Source organism: Oenanthe melanoleuca, chromosome 17 (assembly GCF_029582105.1).
Source record: "Oenanthe melanoleuca isolate GR-GAL-2019-014 chromosome 17, OMel1.0, whole genome shotgun sequence".
NCBI lineage: Eukaryota > Metazoa > Chordata > Aves > Passeriformes > Muscicapidae > Oenanthe > Oenanthe melanoleuca.
The window spans coordinates 2,037,262-2,054,350 of NC_079350.1; the positions used below are offsets into that span (position 1 = coordinate 2,037,262).

Here is a 17,089-nt window from a genome sequence, read left to right on the forward strand (position 1 = left end):
AACAATAGACACAATTTGTTTTGTTCAGAGCCCAGAGGTAGAGACCAAATCCTCTAAATTAATTTCTGCAAAAGCTGGGGGTTTTTTCCAAACAGGTCTGGATCCTATTCGTTGTAGAATATACTGATTACCAACTATTTTTAAGAGCTTTACACAAACATTATTTCTTTTGTTGTGTGAAATGCAGAATCAGCCATCTGGCAAATGCCCCAGAGCTAAAATCTTTTACATGACATATAATTCAAAATGATTAAATATACAACAGAAAATAGCTATAGCATTGCACTTAAAATAGCATGAACTTTTACTGCCGATCAAAACTGATTTCTTTAGCCTAACAAGTATCCAAAGAACAATTATTTGAAGAGCTTTTAAGAGTTTCAATATGTAGGAACTAAACCTCATCTAAATTCAGTATCTTAAGTCAAATAAAAAAGAAACAAATGTACAAAAGATTAAATGGTCCTGCCTTGCAAGTAGACATTTAAATCTATGGGAAACTAAATTCATTTGAACAAAAATACTATATTCCCTCTGTATGTGTATTGCTGGGGCTTTCCTCTCCTTGCTCAGGGCATCTGCCAAAACAACTTGTACATTCTTAGGCAATGACTAGGGGACTAGCCTGGAATCAGGCTGTTCATACACTCCCTCCATCAGCAGAACGGGCAATTTCAAAGAAGAACAGGGAATAGAGCTCCGTGCATGATCCCTCAGTGCAGTCAGTCTTTTTTTTCCTGCACCACAGTCGACTCGAAGTTAAATTTGCTGTCTTTTATCCAGAAATACTCCAGGCCTGAAAAATTGCCAGGTCCTCATCCCACACCCAATTCTCCAGTAGTTTCTGAGAAAGAGCACGCAAACATCTGCATGTATTTGGGGTACATGAGGGTAGGGTATAGAAATATTACCCTGAGCGATTATTGAGTGGTTATGGCTGTTTCTCAACTGCATTTTTCAGACAAGTCAAAGTCTACATTTCCCAAAAAGCACTCGGTGCAAGTCAGATCTGAATTGTGAGGGGAAAAAAAGTGTAGGAGATTTCTCTCATGGATTTGTGTACTTGGATAAACCTGAAATGGTTGAACATATCGATGCTGACTGTCCAAAATATTTGCGCTTCTTAGTTCTTTCAGATCAAGAAATGAGGCATGAGAGCCTCCATCCCAAGGTAACAACGTGAGGAAACTGTAAGTCTGTGATTATTAAGGCTTAGAATTAAAATGACTTTTCCCCCTTGGCTGGGGAGTCAGGCCTGCCTCACAACCGAGGAACCTCAGACGTTCTGACCCCAGACTTCTCTGAACTATACAAAAATAATGTTCTTGAATCTTAACCTTTTCAGCTGATAATGAGTCCTGGAGCAGCAGGATTTTTCCTGCTGCTTTTCACAAGACTTTAAGGCTTGTAGAAATGCTGATTGCTGGCTGGCTTGGGACTGCAACAACACCAAATCCCCTCTTAATAAGACACTTGTCCTGGTCTTCTGGGCCTAATCCTGCCCTTAATTCAGTTCCCTGACTGAGCTCTGAGTAAAAAGGCAGATTTTGTGTCTTTCTTCTCTTGATTTACAGGAAGAGGTACAAATATATTTCAGGTAATATTGACTTCACTACAGGAAGCTCCCCTATGCCCCATACTAATTAAACGTGAAGAAGAAATATAATAGTAGAATATTCTCATCGTAGAACAAGGAAAAGTGTGTTTTATATTATTTAACCTATCCCTGTGAAAACCACAGGAGAATCAAGGCAATTTTCATCAGAAATATCTTTGCTTTTCATCAAGACAGGTGACCCAGGCAATCTCCTGAGATGTTCTCCATCTCAGTATAAAAAATTTCCTGGTTCTGATGGTAGTTTCTTTTTGAAAGATATGGGCTTTTTGGATATTCAGAGGCCCTAAAACCTGACTGTCACAGCTCTTCTTGTGCCTCTCTGCTTTGCATTAAAAACAACATCTTGTAGTTTCTACTTCTCGCTGAAAAACTGGGAAATCTTCCGATCTTTCTATTGACCAAACTCTGTTACAAAGGTGCCAGGAGTCCTATTTCTGGGGGGGGGAAAAAAGAGGAATACTCCTGGTGAAACAGGAGCCTGGTCCCGGTATCTATTAAAAATAAACAACGTATCTTCTTACAAATGAGCCTTCCCTTTCTTATTTATACGCTCAATTTTACGTACTTCGCAAAACTGGAAAAAAGCAAAGCTTGAAGAACACATGGAGAATCGAGAAATTTGAGCATCCCTGAGGAAACAGAGCTTTAGGGACGGAGCAATAACTGCAAGGCTGTAATGAGAATTTGGAAAACTTTCCTAGATAAAAACGTCTAACAAAGCTGTTGCTGTCATTTCATTCCCTGGGCCTGGTTATGTTTTCAGGATGGGCCTTTGCACTGCTTCAGGAGTGAGGGCTCTCTGAGTAAATGAGTGTCAGAGCTGGAGGGTGCAGCGCTTGCCAGGCTCCTTGGGAGTCTCTGTGTTGCTCCACATCCTCCATCCCCACAGAGAAGTGCTGGAAACAAACCCAGAAGTTCCAAATGGTGCCCACTCTGCTCTGCTCTGGGCCAGGCCTGGGCGCTGCCAGGCCGGAGTCAAGGCCGTGCCAGGGCCCAGGGGTTCCACAAACACAGAAACAATCAGGGATTGCTTCAGAACAGGGGGGAAAGGTGAGCACTGCAGTGTTCTGCAGCCTGCTGCCAAGGCTGAGGAAGATAGTGTCATTTTGGTAAACCTGTCAAGCTGTTGTAAGAACTTCCTGAATGCTTCCTACCATCTGCTTTTGATGCTTTCAAGACTTGGCTGGAAGCCTGGAGGTTTTCCTGCTCTTTCCTGCCCAACCTATAATGGAGTAATTCTGGATCTGTTCCCTGTCATCTCAGCCTCTTCCTCAGTTTCTTCTGCTTACAGCTGGGCTTTTTTTTTAATTTTTTTTTTCTCTTTACTTCAGTGGCCTTGTGCCCTGAATCATCTCTCCTGGGGCGGCAAGAGTTCCTCTGATGTTGAACAAGTGCCGGGTTTTTCAATTGTGTTCATGCTCTTGAGAGGAAGGGTCTGGCCTACATGACACATTCCTTCTTCACACTCACATCAACAACTTTAACTTTTGTGTCCAGGCCCTGGCTGGGAAGGCCACACAAAGCCCATCTCCACCACTCTGTCAGGCCGCACGCTGCGCCGGGCTGCTGGGCCAATATTGATTGATATAATTTGTAGGGTTTGAGATAAATGTCATAAAGGACAATGAGTTCAAAGAACAGATTAAAAAACAATAAATTGAATTCCAAGGCGTTCCCTCCTGTACTAATCTGTGTAGGTTCCTGTGTTTTTGGAAAGCATGTTGCTTATCTTCCTCATCAGTAGGCCCACTGCATTCCAGTATTTTGGATCAATGCCATTTGTAATAATCTAGATCAGTTTTTATTCAACGTTTATAAAACAGGCCATGTATCACAGGGTATATTTTATAGCAGATGGTATCTCCAATTCATTTAACGCCCCCCAACTTCCCTCCTCCAATATCACTGTGCACACTCACAAAAGCTCTTGAAAGTAGAGCAGAGCAGAAATTTTTTCAACAAATAGTAAATTTGCTGAAAAATGGAGTTTCCAAGCAACAAAACTGTTAAAACTGTAGAACACTGAAATTGAAATGTTCTGTTTTCTAGAAAAAAAACTAAAAGAGGTTTTGCAATTTGGACATTTGAGGAAAAAAAAAAAAGAGCAGAGTGGGTGGTTGCTTTCAGAAATCAGTTTCATTTTAAAACCTTCTGCACTGAAAAGATGATAAACACAAAGATTAAACAGCTAGAACACAAAGTAGGTTTTTTTCAGGTCAGATGACTTTTTTTTAGTTATCCCAGTGTCAACTGTTTGGGGATATTTTGTGGCTTTTAATTTGAAAAGTTTCTCTTTTGGCTTGGTAAGGACTAATTTTCCCCAAGGCTTATTAATCTGGGGACTTCTCCATGTATTTGCCAGACTCTACTCCAAACACAGCTCTCCAAGGTGAAGGTTTCCTGTTCAGGAAGGTAAGACCCAGACCCATTTTAATAAACTGGACTATTTCAATATAGAGATAACCACTTGCTTAAGCACTTTGCTGGTTCACATCATGGAGCTTTTCAGCTTTCAGGATCAGTGATGTGCCCCTCACAACCACTCCCTTGCTTGAGATCATAACAGAAGAGACTGAAAATTTTTCTGAGATTAACATACCAAACAGTAATAAAATATATTTATTCATATATGCTTGGGAATGCTTCATTGTAATTTTGCAAAATATGATTTGTACGACTCTGGGGATACATAAATCACTGATAAAATAAATAAGCTAAAGATATTTTAGCTCAGTGATAATAGAACCAAGTCATGGAGTTGTTTATATTTTGGCTTTAATCAGGCAGTCTACAAGATATGAGGAATAAACTCTTTTTAGTTTACCTTGCAGAAGAAGTTAAATCATACCTGCATTTCTCAGAAACTTGCGTTTGTAGTCAACAACTACTCTGGTTTCAGGGTTATAGAATCCATCACCACAGTCATAACAACCTTCTGGGATTATTTTGGGAGGATCCAGATTTGTAAGCTGAGGAATGCCTGAAGGGGAAAAACAAGGATTTTTTTTTTTTAATTTATGCCTTTGATCAAGATAACTAATGTACATCTCCACGGCATTTGGTATAAAAATTACAGTTACCTCACAATAAATTTTGTAAAGCATTTCATCAACTTTGCAGATGGGGAAAATGAAAATGAAAAAATGCACACACAAAGATTGTGTGATAAAAAGTGATCACTTTGATTTCCTCATTCATAGTGCTGTGATTCAGCCCACCAAGTTAGCATTACAAGTCCAACCCTAAAATCCAAAATGGGGCCAGGAGAGAATCACTGGCTTTGCAGAACACCATGTCATCACTAAAATATTCTATGTATTGTGTGTATTATGTTACAGATTTTACTCACTTTTTTTCGTTATAAATCCATCTTTTGACTACAAAAAATAATAACATTATAAAAATCTTTAGCAAAACCAGACTGAACACATATGTCTGTTTTGGCATCTGCTAAAGAGCCACATAGGGCAGATACTTGAAACGTCATTTGTCCTGGATGCAAACGAATTCTTTTTGCTCACTTCTCTGTATCAAAAGCACCCTGCTGATGCAGTGAGGGTGAAAGGTATAAAAGGGTTAATCAGGATGTCAAAAGCTGCAGATAATAAAGCCCTGTCCTGCGGGTCATCACTCCAAGAGACCCCTGTGGATGCAGAGCTGCATCCCAGGCTGTGCTGGTGGAAAGTGGTGTCCACATTCTTCTGGAATGTGGAATCATAGGGTTGTATGAAATTAGCCAGAGCATTTCTGCTCCACGTTACTCATGTAGCTGAATTAATCTTTCTTAAGCAAAGTTGTTAGTTTAATTCCTTCCAGACTCTCAGGATCGCAAATGCAATTTAGTACCTGGTGGTTTAAAACCCAAACAGATCTCTGTATAAAATCTTCTGTCGTAGCCATCGCAGTAGGGCCATTTTTCCTCGTCGAATTCGAGACCATCTGTAAAAGTGTATTTCCCCTGCAAAACGCGTTTGAGTGCGGTTAATAAACGTGATGGATGGACGGAACGCCAAGGCCAGGTTGAACCGGCAGAGCCGCAGCAGGGCCAGCGCGGTTTTTGTCGGGAATCCTGCCTGTGGTGCCCGGCCTCCCCCCGGCCCGAGGGGTCAAACACCGGCTTGGCTTGGGAATCCACGTGTTTCACCTCCAAGCCTCCCTGGGGCGGGTCTGTGCCAGCGGAGACCCCCCCGGCCGTACCTTCGTGGGCCTCCCGCGGTCCCAGAGCGCCCGGTATCCGCCGCCTTTGATGAGCTGCAGCTCGCCCTTGCCGTGGAACATGCCGTCCCACAGCGAGCCCCGGTACTCGGCCCCGGTCGGCAGCGTGTAGGAGCCGTATCCTTCCATCCTGGAAGAGATGGCGGGGGTGGATGTGGCAACCCCGCGGCCCCGGTGCACCCCTGGTCCCACCAGCCCCCCGCGACCCTCCCCCATGGCCCATCTGCCACCCGCGACTCCCCTGCTTTTCCAGTACTCCCTTGCCCTCCCCGTCAGGCCCCCCAGTCCCTTGTGTCCCCTGCGAACCCCACTGTGCCCCTGTGACCCCGTGCTTCCCGCTTCCACCTGCCCCCAGCACTCCCCGTGCCCCTTCCCGCTCCCCTCGTGTCCCCCGTTTTCCCCGCTGTCCCCGGGCCCCACCTGCCGCGCACGGTGCTCCCCAGATACCGATCCCCCACCAGCTCCATGGCGGCCCCGACGGCGCGTCCCGGTCACCGCGGCAACGGCGCCGCCTTGGCCCCGCCCCCCGCCTGCCTGGCCCCGCCCCCGGCGGCCGCGCGTGCGCGGTGCGCGGGGGCGCTGAGGGCGCTCAAGGAGAGCCGCCATGCCCGGGGTACTGCGGGTGCCCCCGCTTGAGGAGCTCGATGTGCCGGAGGTGAGTGCGTGAGGGCCGACCGGGCCTTCCCCGCCCCGCCCTGCCTTCCCCGCTCGCCCTCACGGCCGCTGTGCCCCGCCGCAGGTGGCGGTGAGCTCGTCCGTGCTGAAGGCCGCGGCGCACCACTACGGCTCGCAGTGCGACCGGCCCAACAAGGAGTTCATGCTGTGCCGCTGGGAGGAGAAGGACCCGCGCAAGTGCCTGAGCGAGGGCCGCCAGGTGAACCAGTGCGCCATCGACTTCTTCAGGTGAGCGGCCAGTGGCCGGGAGACGCCGCCGCAGCCCCACGGGCCTGGAGGTGTCGGTGCTGCGGGGCCGTGCCCGGCGGTGTCATTCCAGTGCTGTGGGTCACTCGTTCCAGCGGAGCATTTCTCCCCTTCCGACAGGCTGGCAGAGCTGCAGCTCTTCAGCCTGGGGAAGAGAATGCTTTGGGGTGACCTTAGTGCAGCTTTCAGTACCAGCAGGGCCTACAAGAGAGCTCGAGAGGAATTTGTGACAAGGGTATGATGTGACAGAACAAGGGGGGATGGCTTAACGCTGACAGAGGGCAGGTTTAGATTAGGTATTAGGAAGGAATCTTACCCTGTGAGGGTGGTGAGGCCCTGGTACAGGTTGCCCAGAGCAGCTGTGGCTGCCCCATCTGTGGAAGTGTCCAAGGCCAGGTTGGACAGGGCTTGGAGCAACCTGGGATAGTGGAAGGTATCCCCTGCCCATGGCAGGGGGTAGAAAGAGATGAACTTTAAGGTTCCTGCCAACCCAAATTATTCTGTAATTCCATTATTCTAATTAAAAATGCTGCTGCCATCACCGCCTTCCAAACTTTTATACTTGCTCCTTAAACTTTAGCTCCTGGGCATAGAGGCCATGTGTTTTGTCCTGCTTATTTTTACATTAATTTATCCTGTCACTCGAAGCTCTTTTGCCTTTGTTCCAGATCAAGCAGCCTGGGTTTTTGTTGGGAGCTCAGGGCAGTGGTGAGGCTGCTGCACCTTACAGCTGTGTGATGAACTTCAGGAAACCAACTTGAGCATTGCATTTTCTATCCTCCCTGTCTCACAGGTGAACAACTGAGAAAGCTTGAGCAGGTGCCCCACCTGCCTTTCCTGACCAAACTTGTAGATCCAAGGCATGTGCCAAACTGTTTGTAAAGGACTTAATTTAATTACCTCAAGGCCTGTCCACCTCCAGCATAGCAGCTGAAACCTCTGTTCTAAGCATTCCTTTTTGAGCTTTGGACACAAAATTATTTGGCAGCATTAGAGCACCATAGAACATAACTAAGTTATTTGGCAAAACCAAGATGTCCTGTGGAGGAGCTGTGAACACCTACCCAGCAAAAATCTCCTCCACATACCAGTTAAGTTATTGCTGTCATTAACTGTAGCCGCAGCGATGGGAATTTCACAGGTATTCATATCAAACACTGGCTTTACAGAAGGTTTAGATGTTCCTGAGATCTCGGAGCTGCAAAACCCACTTTACCCCAAGCTGAGGTTGGAATGAGTGAGGCAGAGGAGCGCTGAGTGCTTTGCTGAGGGGTTTGTGCCTGTGGTGTCCCCAGGAGCATCCGGACGCACTGTGCCGAGCCCTTCACCACCTACTGGACCTGCATTGACTACACCAACCAGCAGGAGCTGCGCCGCTGCCGCAAGCAGCAGGCAGCCTTCGACTCCTGCGTGCTCAACAAGCTGGGCTGGGTGAGGCCCAGCCTGGGAGACCTCTCCAAGGTAACTTCTTATCCTTTGGGGCAGACAGGCAGATCCTGCTCTCCCTCCTTTATGCATGTTTTGTCCAGACTAGGTCTCCAGCATCTCTTGGCCTGATGGTAATTTGGGAACTCGGCTGTGGAAGTTTGTGGGATAATAGAAGTTGAGACTGGCAGCATTTTCCAGGGTTGCTTTTCCAGAAGACTTGTGCTTTTCTTAGACAATTAAATTCTGGGTTTTTGCTTTTCCTGGTGTAGAGGCTTGTCATTTAGGAGTGAAGCTCATGCTCACATGAGCTCACATGCTCACAACTCTGTAGTTGTTATGAAACACTGCTCCCTTCCCTTCTCTTAGAAGCATTGAGGAGCTCTCATCAGCTGAACAATGTGTCCTTACTATTGTTTGGTTCTTCTCGGTAGAAGAACTTCCTTGAAGTTCTGACTCAACCTGGCTATTAAATGCTGTGAGAAACTGTATCACTTCTTTGCATTTCTTTCCAGGTTACGAAGGTGAAGACAGACCGTCCTCTGCCTGAGAATGCCTATCACTCTAGACCCAGACCAGAGCCAAACCCAGGCACTGAAGGGGAGCTGAAGCCCTCTCCCTTTGGCAGCAGGTTCTTTTTCTGGTCCTGGTGAAGTGGGCAGGCTGTGCTTTGACTCAAGTGCAGAGATGTGGCACTTGCACGTGTAAATTGTGTGCTGGGTATCACTAATAATTAAAGAGCCCCAAACCACTACATGGCTGAGCAGACTTCTTTAAACTCATAGCAACGAGAACAATGCATTTCCCTGTTTTGCTCAGCTCTCTGCAGTCACACAGCCCTTGGGACCCTCTGGGCACCAGTAACGTCAGCTGGTTGATCATGATTACCAGGATTGTCTGTCATGTGTGCAAACGTAGTTCCAGTCTTTGACTGCTGTCCCATCAATCACAAACTGGCGTGAGACCTGATTTACTTACTGAGAACATTGCCTCATGGATCAAGGAAACTCTGGGAACAAACAAGTCATTAATGTCTTCCCTTAGTCTTGCAACTGATAATTGTGCATTCTTTCCAAGGGACTCCTGTAGAGGTTTAACCTAAAATCTGTCTTGGAGCAAGGGGCTACTGGAGGCTGGCATTTGCTAGGTATGGGGGCAATCCTGTTTCTGCTATAAAGATCCCTTGTATCCCTTCCCAGCTGATCATACAACATTGGTTAGGGACTCCCACTTTTTGGACTGTTCTACTGGGGGAACACAAGCTACTTTATCAGAAAAATTGTATTAAATTTTCAACACCTTTCAGGAAAAACTTTCTCCTGAAGGATCTAGTGCCCCATTAAGCAGTGTAGGAAAGGAACTTTATTCTGTCTCAAGGCCCTGACTTAAAGGTTTGGGGAAAATCCTTCCCAATTTTTCACTGTGATGTTCTTTTTGATAGAGGAGTTAGTGAGCTTCTAAAAAATTTATCTTTTCTACAATATCTGAAAGTCATGTTTTTTATAGCAGTTAAATCTAGTCTTCCATGCACCTCCACCCAATAAAGAAAACCTTTTTATAAAGGTCAGAAAAATACCAATGAACTTGTTTTTCCAAAGCAATATGCAGTTTAACTTGCTCTGGGTGAGACTGTCTCACCTGAACCATGGCAAAGAGTGGACCTGTGCTCTGCTCCTTGAGTAGCCTGCAGCTAGTAGGCTCTGAGGATTTACCAGCTCCTTGTTTGAGGTGGAATTAAACTGTAATGGTTCTATAGCTGCAGCATATGTTTCTGATCCATGGAGCTAGAGGGAAAATTGTATAACATTTATCTAAAAATAGCTTGTGCACTGTGTGGCTTCTGGGTTCTTGCTACTTTCTGCTGGGGTGCATTGACTGAAACTCAAAGCAGGTGCTATGTTTGCATTTTAATGTACGTACCAGGCTGTCTTAGCAGCTCCTTGCCAAAATCTGTGAGCTGGTGCTGCACCTTTGCAGTTTCTCCTTGCTGGTCACTGCCACCATCTCGGAGCAGCCACATCTTGCTGAAGAAAGATAACCCTTCTGTGCAGAGACTGGAATTAGGACAAGCTTGGGGTCTAATTACATTCAGCTGAGTGAGTGAAATGAGGTTTGGCTGAGCAGGGGATAAATTGTTCTGGGATGTTAACACGTATCACATCAGATCTTTGCTGACCCGCTCCAACAGTTGATCAGGAGTTTTTAGATCTTACCATGTTCTGTTAATAACTTACTATTGTCAGCATATTGTATGAACCATTGCACTGCTGAACATCTGCTTTGGAATAAACAGGCATGGGCATTCCAGTAGTCAGCCCCTAATCACAATTAAAGAGTATTTTTTCCCATTAAATTGCTTCTGAAAAGAAAGACATTCATAAGTAGGGGGCAAGTCTTTTTTAACACCCTGATAGGAACCCCACCCTTAAGCTGGCTAGTACTGTAAGCAGGAAAAAAAAAAAAGAAAAGTGATTTATGCTGAAGCCTCAAAGGTTCAAGATTGTTCATCTGTTTCTTGACAGCTGAATCTACAGCCTCTTGGGTCAGAGCTGTGGGATCCAGTAATGATACACTGATCATGGTTTAAATGTCAGAATTAACTGTATGCTGGCCCAGATTCCCTCTTCAGTTTCAAGCAGGAGTGGGCAGGTGAAAGTACAAAAGAGATCAGCAGAGGAGGACAATGAAATTATAAAGTCAAATAGAATTCAGCTGTACTCTAAACATTTCCTTCATTAACCTGTGATAATTGTTTCTTGTCTTTATCTCTTTGCTAAATCTCTGGAAAAGTGTTGCCAGAGGCTTCTCATGGTGTTCTTTGGAGAGTGCCTGAATGCAGCTATTTCTGCTCAATCCTGTGGCTTTACTCAAACCTAGATGCCCCTTTGGAGCTGTAATGGAAACTAGAACAAGTGGATGTTGAGATTCAGTAAAGACCATAAAAGTATTTTTGAGGAATGCATCTTGACAATTTTTTGGCAGATGGAGAGCAGACACAGATTCAACACAGATATTTCCCTGGCCCTGTGAGAAGTGTTATTTGTTGTGCTGTGGGCTCTCAGCTTTGCCAGAGTTTCTAATCACATGTTAAATTTACAAAACCTTAAGCCAGTGTTGTAGCTTGTGCAACTGTGGGTCAGATTCGTCAGAACCAGCTCCATTCTTTCAGACTCTGGGTGGGAAGAGTGAAATCTGAGCGTAATTTCACATCTCAGTAAGGAGGGACTGTGCATTTCTGGTGCAGCAGACTTGTGTGGCACCAGAGCAGCAGCACATTTCTGAGGAGAATGTCTCTCCAAAACATCTGGCAGCTAGAGATGCCCTGGTTTCAAAAGGTTCTGCTCAATCCAGGACTGTACAATCCTTTTGAAGCTCTCTGTGTGCTCTTGTATTGGAAGAGTTTAGGAGCCAGAATCCATCTGGGCAGTAACAGATTTCAGACTCCCTCTTGTGGCTGTGTTAAGCTGATTTTGGGCATCTCTGAAGATTTTGCCGTCGTGAAAAAATCCAAAGGCTACTTAAATACAGAAACTTGATTAGATCTCTTGTCTATTCACGTTGTCTCAACTTGATTTTTCCTACATATAAAAACTCCTTTGAGTATGAAGGGAGAAGAGGAAGAAAAATGGTTTGAAGACTTTTGCTTCAGTCATGTTTGATGTGGTTTATGGAACTTAAGGTAGAGTCAAAGTAGGTTGGAGGTGGCTGGGGAGTCACAGTGTAGGTTGTAATTCCTTCTCTGAATCCAGAAGGAACATGACCCTGGTGCTGCAGAGAGCAGCGTGGTTCTGCACCTGGGGCTGGTGTGAAATGAGGCAAGAATGGGGAGCAGGTTAATGGCAATATTTACCTTTGTATGAGAGCACATTATTTCTCTTCGCTCGGAGCAGACCTGGCTCACCAAATGGTCTTACTGATTTTAATAACTCTGTTAATAATTTTCTGGTTTTTCATGTGAGCCCTTCTACTTGGGGACTTGATCTGAACCTAAGGCACCTTCTGCATGGCTGAGTGTGGTGCAAATAGTACTTTGGCAAAGGGAGGAGGTCTGAGAAAACACAGCACAGTAAACTAGAAGCAAATAGTCCGTGGTGCGAGTTTAGCTTTAAAGCAGTAAATCAGCACTGCAAGCAGAAGCAGATGCTGGAGGGGGAGTGGCTCCCAGACCCCCAAGGCAGGTCAGCAACAGCTCACTCGCTGGTGCAGGAGTTACTCCTGGGCTTGGTTTCTGCTTCAACAAATTTCTCCACTCCTACATGCTGCCAGAGCCTCGGCAAGCCCCACACAGGCACGGTGCAGGTGCCTCTATGCTTGGCAAGGGCAGGCAGTGAGGGAGGAGAGCCCCATTCCCCTGTGCCCCAGGCTGTGCCTGGCTGTGGAGACCTGCTCCAGGCTGTCCCAGGGCTGGGACATAAGCAGAAGCTGCTGGGACATGAAGAGTTTTGCTCTACCTCATATATCCAAGAATAGGGACTCAAAGAAGAAAGTTTTTAATGGGGTAAAAGCTCTTGTACCTTGACTGTATCCCAAGCATCTCCCCATTGCTGTTGCCTGAGAAATATCTTGGATCACATTTATCTGTTGCTGGTGCCTGAACAAAAGGATTCCAATCTGCAAGTTCCTGTGCTCTTGGCTGGGCTTGGCAAGTGCAGGTGGTTCAAGGGAGTGTTTGGTTCACACTGTGTTCTGCAGCACAAAATGGCAAACAGCTTTGCACTTTTGATAGGGTTTAAATTCATTTCTCCCTTCTCACCAGGGTAAATGAGGGCTGGGAAGAATGGCCATGCCTATTGCTTTGTTAAGCTCGGCTTTGGCTCCAATTCTGGCACCAAGAAAGGAAATAAAATACAGGGAAGGGGAGTTCTATAAAAGCTATGGGTCTGCTCCCAAGTTGATAGGTTAAACCACACAAAACCCTGAATCGGAGGCATTGCTCTAATATTTGTAAAATCAGCATGGCAGCTCTGTTAAGGGCTGTGAGTCAGCCTGAGGGTGGTTCAGCTCTTTATAAGTAGTAGCACAGCCTTCTGCTTCCGTGAAAACAGGAGTGAGGATTTTAATGTAGCCAGAATTACCCCTTTGGTTAGAGCACTGTCTGACCTCTGCTTTGTTCTCGCTGCCTCCCGTGTGCAGCTGTGCCGAGACACGACCCTGACCCTGACTTTGGGACAAAAGGAGCCCCTAAAAGTAGGATGGATGCACCCCTCTGTCTTGCCGCCCCTGCCGTGCCCAGCCCGGGCTCTCCCGGCTCTGCCGCTCGGCTCCTTGCGCTGCTGCCGGGCCCAGGTGTGGCCGCCGGGCGGTGTCTCTCAGGAAGCCGCTGACAGCGGCGCTGACCCGGCCGTGTGCGCGCAGCGGGAGCCTCTGCCCGTCCCCTGGCGCGGCCCCCGGCGCTCGTGGCCAGCCTGCGCTCCAGGCTAAACAGAGGAAGGTGAGGGTCAGCCGCCGAGAGCTCTGCCCAAGGCTCAAGAAGCACATTTTGGCAGAGGAAAGAAATACAATACAAGCAGGGAGGGAAACTCGACTTCCATCCAACCCCCTCCAAGAAGCTTTTGGCTCCCTACAGCTGCTGGAGTCTTTACTTCCAGTTACTGGCCTCTTTATTTTTACAGGCTTTCATGTGTTTGTTTTCTGTCTCTTAGAACAGTGTTGCAGAGGGGACAGAGCAGAGCAGAACAGGAGCAGTGGGGACTGGAGGGTACAGCCCTGCCCAGGGGGACAGGCAGCCCAGCTTCCCTTTCCTGCCTGTCACTATCTCATTGTGTGGCCCTGGGGCACTGTCGCTTCCCTCTCTGCCCTGGCTCCTCTGCTATGGGGTGGTTCCACCCAACACAGCTCTCTGCTTGTTTACCATCTTTGTCCTTGTGAAGTGCCTTCGAGGAGTTTTGGGGGAAGCTCTGCCTGGGCAGGGCAGGCATAGCATCAGCCCAGTGCTGTTCTTCCCCAGAGCAGCAGGAGCCCCACGGTCACAGGGTGTGGGTGAGCAGAGGAGGGCTGTCACCTGTCCTGGAGCCTCTGCCCAGCTCTGTGATCAGAGAGGCAGCTGGAGACCTCACTGCTGGATGGAAGATGAGAAATGTCTCTCTCAGCACTCTTGGAGGGGTATTTCCCAGTTGTGAACTCCTCCTGCCTTTCAGAGATCACAATGGCAGCACCCTGCCTTCTGCTCAAAGCTGTCCTTTGCTGGTGCTGGGAATGGCTGAGGAGCAAGGAAGGAGGTTACAGGAGAGATGGTCCCCAGAACACGTGTAGCATCCAGCCCTTGCACACCCTTCTCTGCTCTCCATCACTGCTTGCTCAGAGCCTTTGTTTCTTCTCACCATGAGTGAAACCAGTTGTGGGAGGTTGTGCTCAGGCATGACATAATCTGAGTCTGGGACTCCACTGGAGGAATCCTTTTGAAGATTTACTGGTCTGGCTAATTACAATAAAACTATGAAGGTGCTGTGCTCTAAATCATCAGAAATTAATAAGTGGAGGTTTCTGCTTTCTTGTGCTTTTTGCTAGAACACTAACCAGAGCAATTCTGGCTACATCAGCAGTGTTTTCTTTCAGGAGGGTCTGTCAGAGGCACATTAACATGTTCACAGAGCCATTGTCCATCTTTGGTTTTAGTAGCATATAATTTGATTAAAAAGATGTCACTTCCTTGCTCTTTTCTCTGCATTGCCTTTCTGTGTTTGTTTCAGCTTGAGCAGCAACAAAGGCCTGCAGGATTGATCTGTTGTTTATTGACATTTTCCCTTTCTGAAGCGCATCCTTACATTACCCCACAGAGTTCAGCTTGTGTCAGCCACAGATGGTGATTTGAGGAAAGCACTACCTGGAATTGCCCCTTTCAGCCTCATTCCCTCACAAAATACCCGCATTAGCAATGCACTTAAAAACTCGGAATTTTTGTGTCTATTTCCCTTTTAGCTGTTGTGGACCTTAAAATACATATTTGCTGCCCATTTTCATCAGTATCCTACTTTTGAGAGGATGTGTCATTCCTTGTCATCTGGAGTAAGCCTGTAGTGTCTCATTCTCTGCTGGGAACGTGTCTGCTCCCTCTCGGTGTCCCTGCCAGGCTGTTCCTGCCTGCTCACTGCTATTTCCTCTCCTTTTTTACCCTGAGGTTGTAGCTGGGGTCACACAGGTTGGTGTCTCACCTGTAGCTTTCACATCCACGTTCATAGGTGAAATCAGGTGTTAAACCAAGACTCTGGAGCTGTGGAGAACCTCGAGGACTTCAAGCCTCATCTTGGTGTTTCTTTCTGCCACCTCAGGCCACCTGCCTCGTGGATCTGGGGGAAGAGAGGCTGAGCCCCACAAGCATTGCTGGAGCTCTATGTCCACCTGTCTCCAATGTTTCCAGAGCACCTGGAGCAGCCCAAGCTCCCAGGTGCTGGCACGATGCCGAGCCCGTTGGTGGAGTGTGGGTGGCTGGGCCCTGGTGGGCAGGCAAAGTGCTATCGGAACAAAACTGAATTGAAGTGATTCTTTTCCTCTCCCCTTGGCCCGCAAGGAAATCTTTTTCCATTTACTATAAAACATGGTCCTTAATAGTGCTGAAGTGTTCTACATATTTTAAATAAACATGAGTGGATTTGAGCCCAGGAGGACATGAAAGAATGCAGCATTTGCGGGGTACCGGCCCGGCACACATGTCAGCAATTTGGCTGCCTTGTGTACTTTGGCTTTTAAAAAAGCATTTAAAAGTAAACAAATGAAGGAAAATCTGGCAGCTGGATTTCAAAGTAAATTGCTTTCAGCTGATATACCCTGTTTCCAGCTTGCTTGGGTAGTATCAAGCCATACACATCCAGCAAGAAGAGCGAGCGGCCAAGGAGAAGAGCGGGGGCGGGAGAGAGAACAAAAGCAGGGAAGTTCTGTGGATTTAATTCTTCCATTTCCTTCCTTTGCACCAAACCCTCCCTGCCTGTCAGTGCCCTCTCATCAGCCAGGCAGGTTCATGCTTCAGACAGCAAACTATGCTCCATCTTCCCCTGGGCACTGTTCTGCCAGGTTCTACTTCCCTTCCATCATGTTTGGAGCAGGAATGGGATGGTGTGGGATGGGATGGAAGCAGCATCCATAGAATGCTGCTCAGCTGTGACCTGTAGTGGTTCTTGAGCTGCTCTATCAAACTTTCATCCCAGCCACTGCCCCACCAAGCATGGGGACAGCCCCATCCCACAGCCCAGACCAGAAGGGTGAATCCATCCATAAGGGGCTTGGGAAGTGCAGGCTGGGATGCTGCTCCTTTGGGATTGCCAGGCTCTGCCGGTGGAGGGAAGCAGAGGTGGAAGTAACAGAGATAACAAGAGATAACAGAGTCATTAGAGGAGCAGAGCTGTGGGGAGGCCCCGCTCCTGCGGAAGGGCCTGGAGTGTCCCCGAAGGAGGAGATTCAGCAAATGCTGACAGATGACAGTGAGGTCCCGGGCTGGACAAAGGGGAGGTTGCTGAGGTCACACTTCAGCTCAGCTTTGGGCTCCTTCTGCTTTGACTTGTGTTTCCTCAAGTTTATAAAACTTTCCACGGGTTGGTTCAGTGGAAAGGGCAGAGGAAACTGGTGGGTCTGGAATCCCGGTGGTGCGGGGCCAGGGCAGGGCTGCTCTGAGCCCTCCGGCGGCCCCTGTACAACACAGCACTCCTTGCTGGGGCTGTGAGCTGGGGTCAGCCACCGAGTGTCCCCAGAGGTGACACAAGGAGGCTGCAATGTTGTGGGCAGGTGCCCTGGCTCAGCTCCCCTGCAGAGTCTCACGGGCCTGAGCAGAGCACAGACACCTGGTGTGACTGTGGTGCAGGCATGGTGGCCCCATGGACAGAGTGTGAAGGTGGGACCTGCTGTGCCTGTGAGGAGCTGTGGCATTTGTCCAGTCCTTTTGGAATTGCAGCCATGTCACAGGTGGTGCCAGGCTGGCAG

The 17,089-nt window shown here is 47.5% G+C and overlaps 2 protein-coding genes across 3 annotated transcripts in view; one reads left to right on the forward strand and one right to left on the reverse strand.

The window, feature by feature from the left end:
• The window catches only part of MORN5 (MORN repeat containing 5), a 14,397-nt gene extending 7,958 nt beyond the window's left edge, over nucleotides 1–6,439 (reverse strand). Inside the window, exons 1-4 of one of the 2 annotated variants that reach the window (XM_056504849.1) lie at nucleotides 6,254–6,381; nucleotides 5,816–5,963; nucleotides 5,465–5,576; nucleotides 4,467–4,598 (exon numbers count right to left, since the gene is read on the reverse strand). In XM_056504849.1, coding sequence (XP_056360824.1) covers nucleotides 4,467–4,598; nucleotides 5,465–5,576; nucleotides 5,816–5,963; nucleotides 6,254–6,300 — 439 coding nt within the window. In that variant the 5' untranslated portion in view covers nucleotides 6,301–6,381. Of the gene's footprint in view, nucleotides 1–4,466; nucleotides 5,964–6,253 lie in introns of those variants that run through there. The other variant, XM_056504848.1, reaches the window with a different exon arrangement.
• On the forward strand, nucleotides 6,400–8,933 carry NDUFA8 (NADH:ubiquinone oxidoreductase subunit A8). The gene is made up of 4 exons (XM_056504850.1): nucleotides 6,400–6,488; nucleotides 6,573–6,736; nucleotides 8,050–8,215; nucleotides 8,695–8,933. The coding sequence occupies exons 1-4, from the start codon at nucleotides 6,438–6,440 to the stop codon at nucleotides 8,830–8,832; spliced, it is 519 nt and encodes a 172-aa protein (XP_056360825.1). The 5' UTR covers nucleotides 6,400–6,437; the 3' UTR covers nucleotides 8,833–8,933.
• Nucleotides 8,934–17,089: the final 8,156 nt, after the last annotated feature.

Coding starts and splice junctions, on each gene's coding strand:
- NDUFA8 (XM_056504850.1), top strand. CDS start 6,438: ATGCCCGGGGTACTGCGGGTGCCCCCGCTTGAGGAGCTCGATGTGCCG. Junction 6,737..8,049: donor TGCGCCATCGACTTCTTCAG/GTGAGCGGCCAG, acceptor TGGTGTCCCCAG/GAGCATCCGGACGCACTGTG. Junction 8,216..8,694: donor GCCTGGGAGACCTCTCCAAG/GTAACTTCTTAT, acceptor ATTTCTTTCCAG/GTTACGAAGGTGAAGACAGA.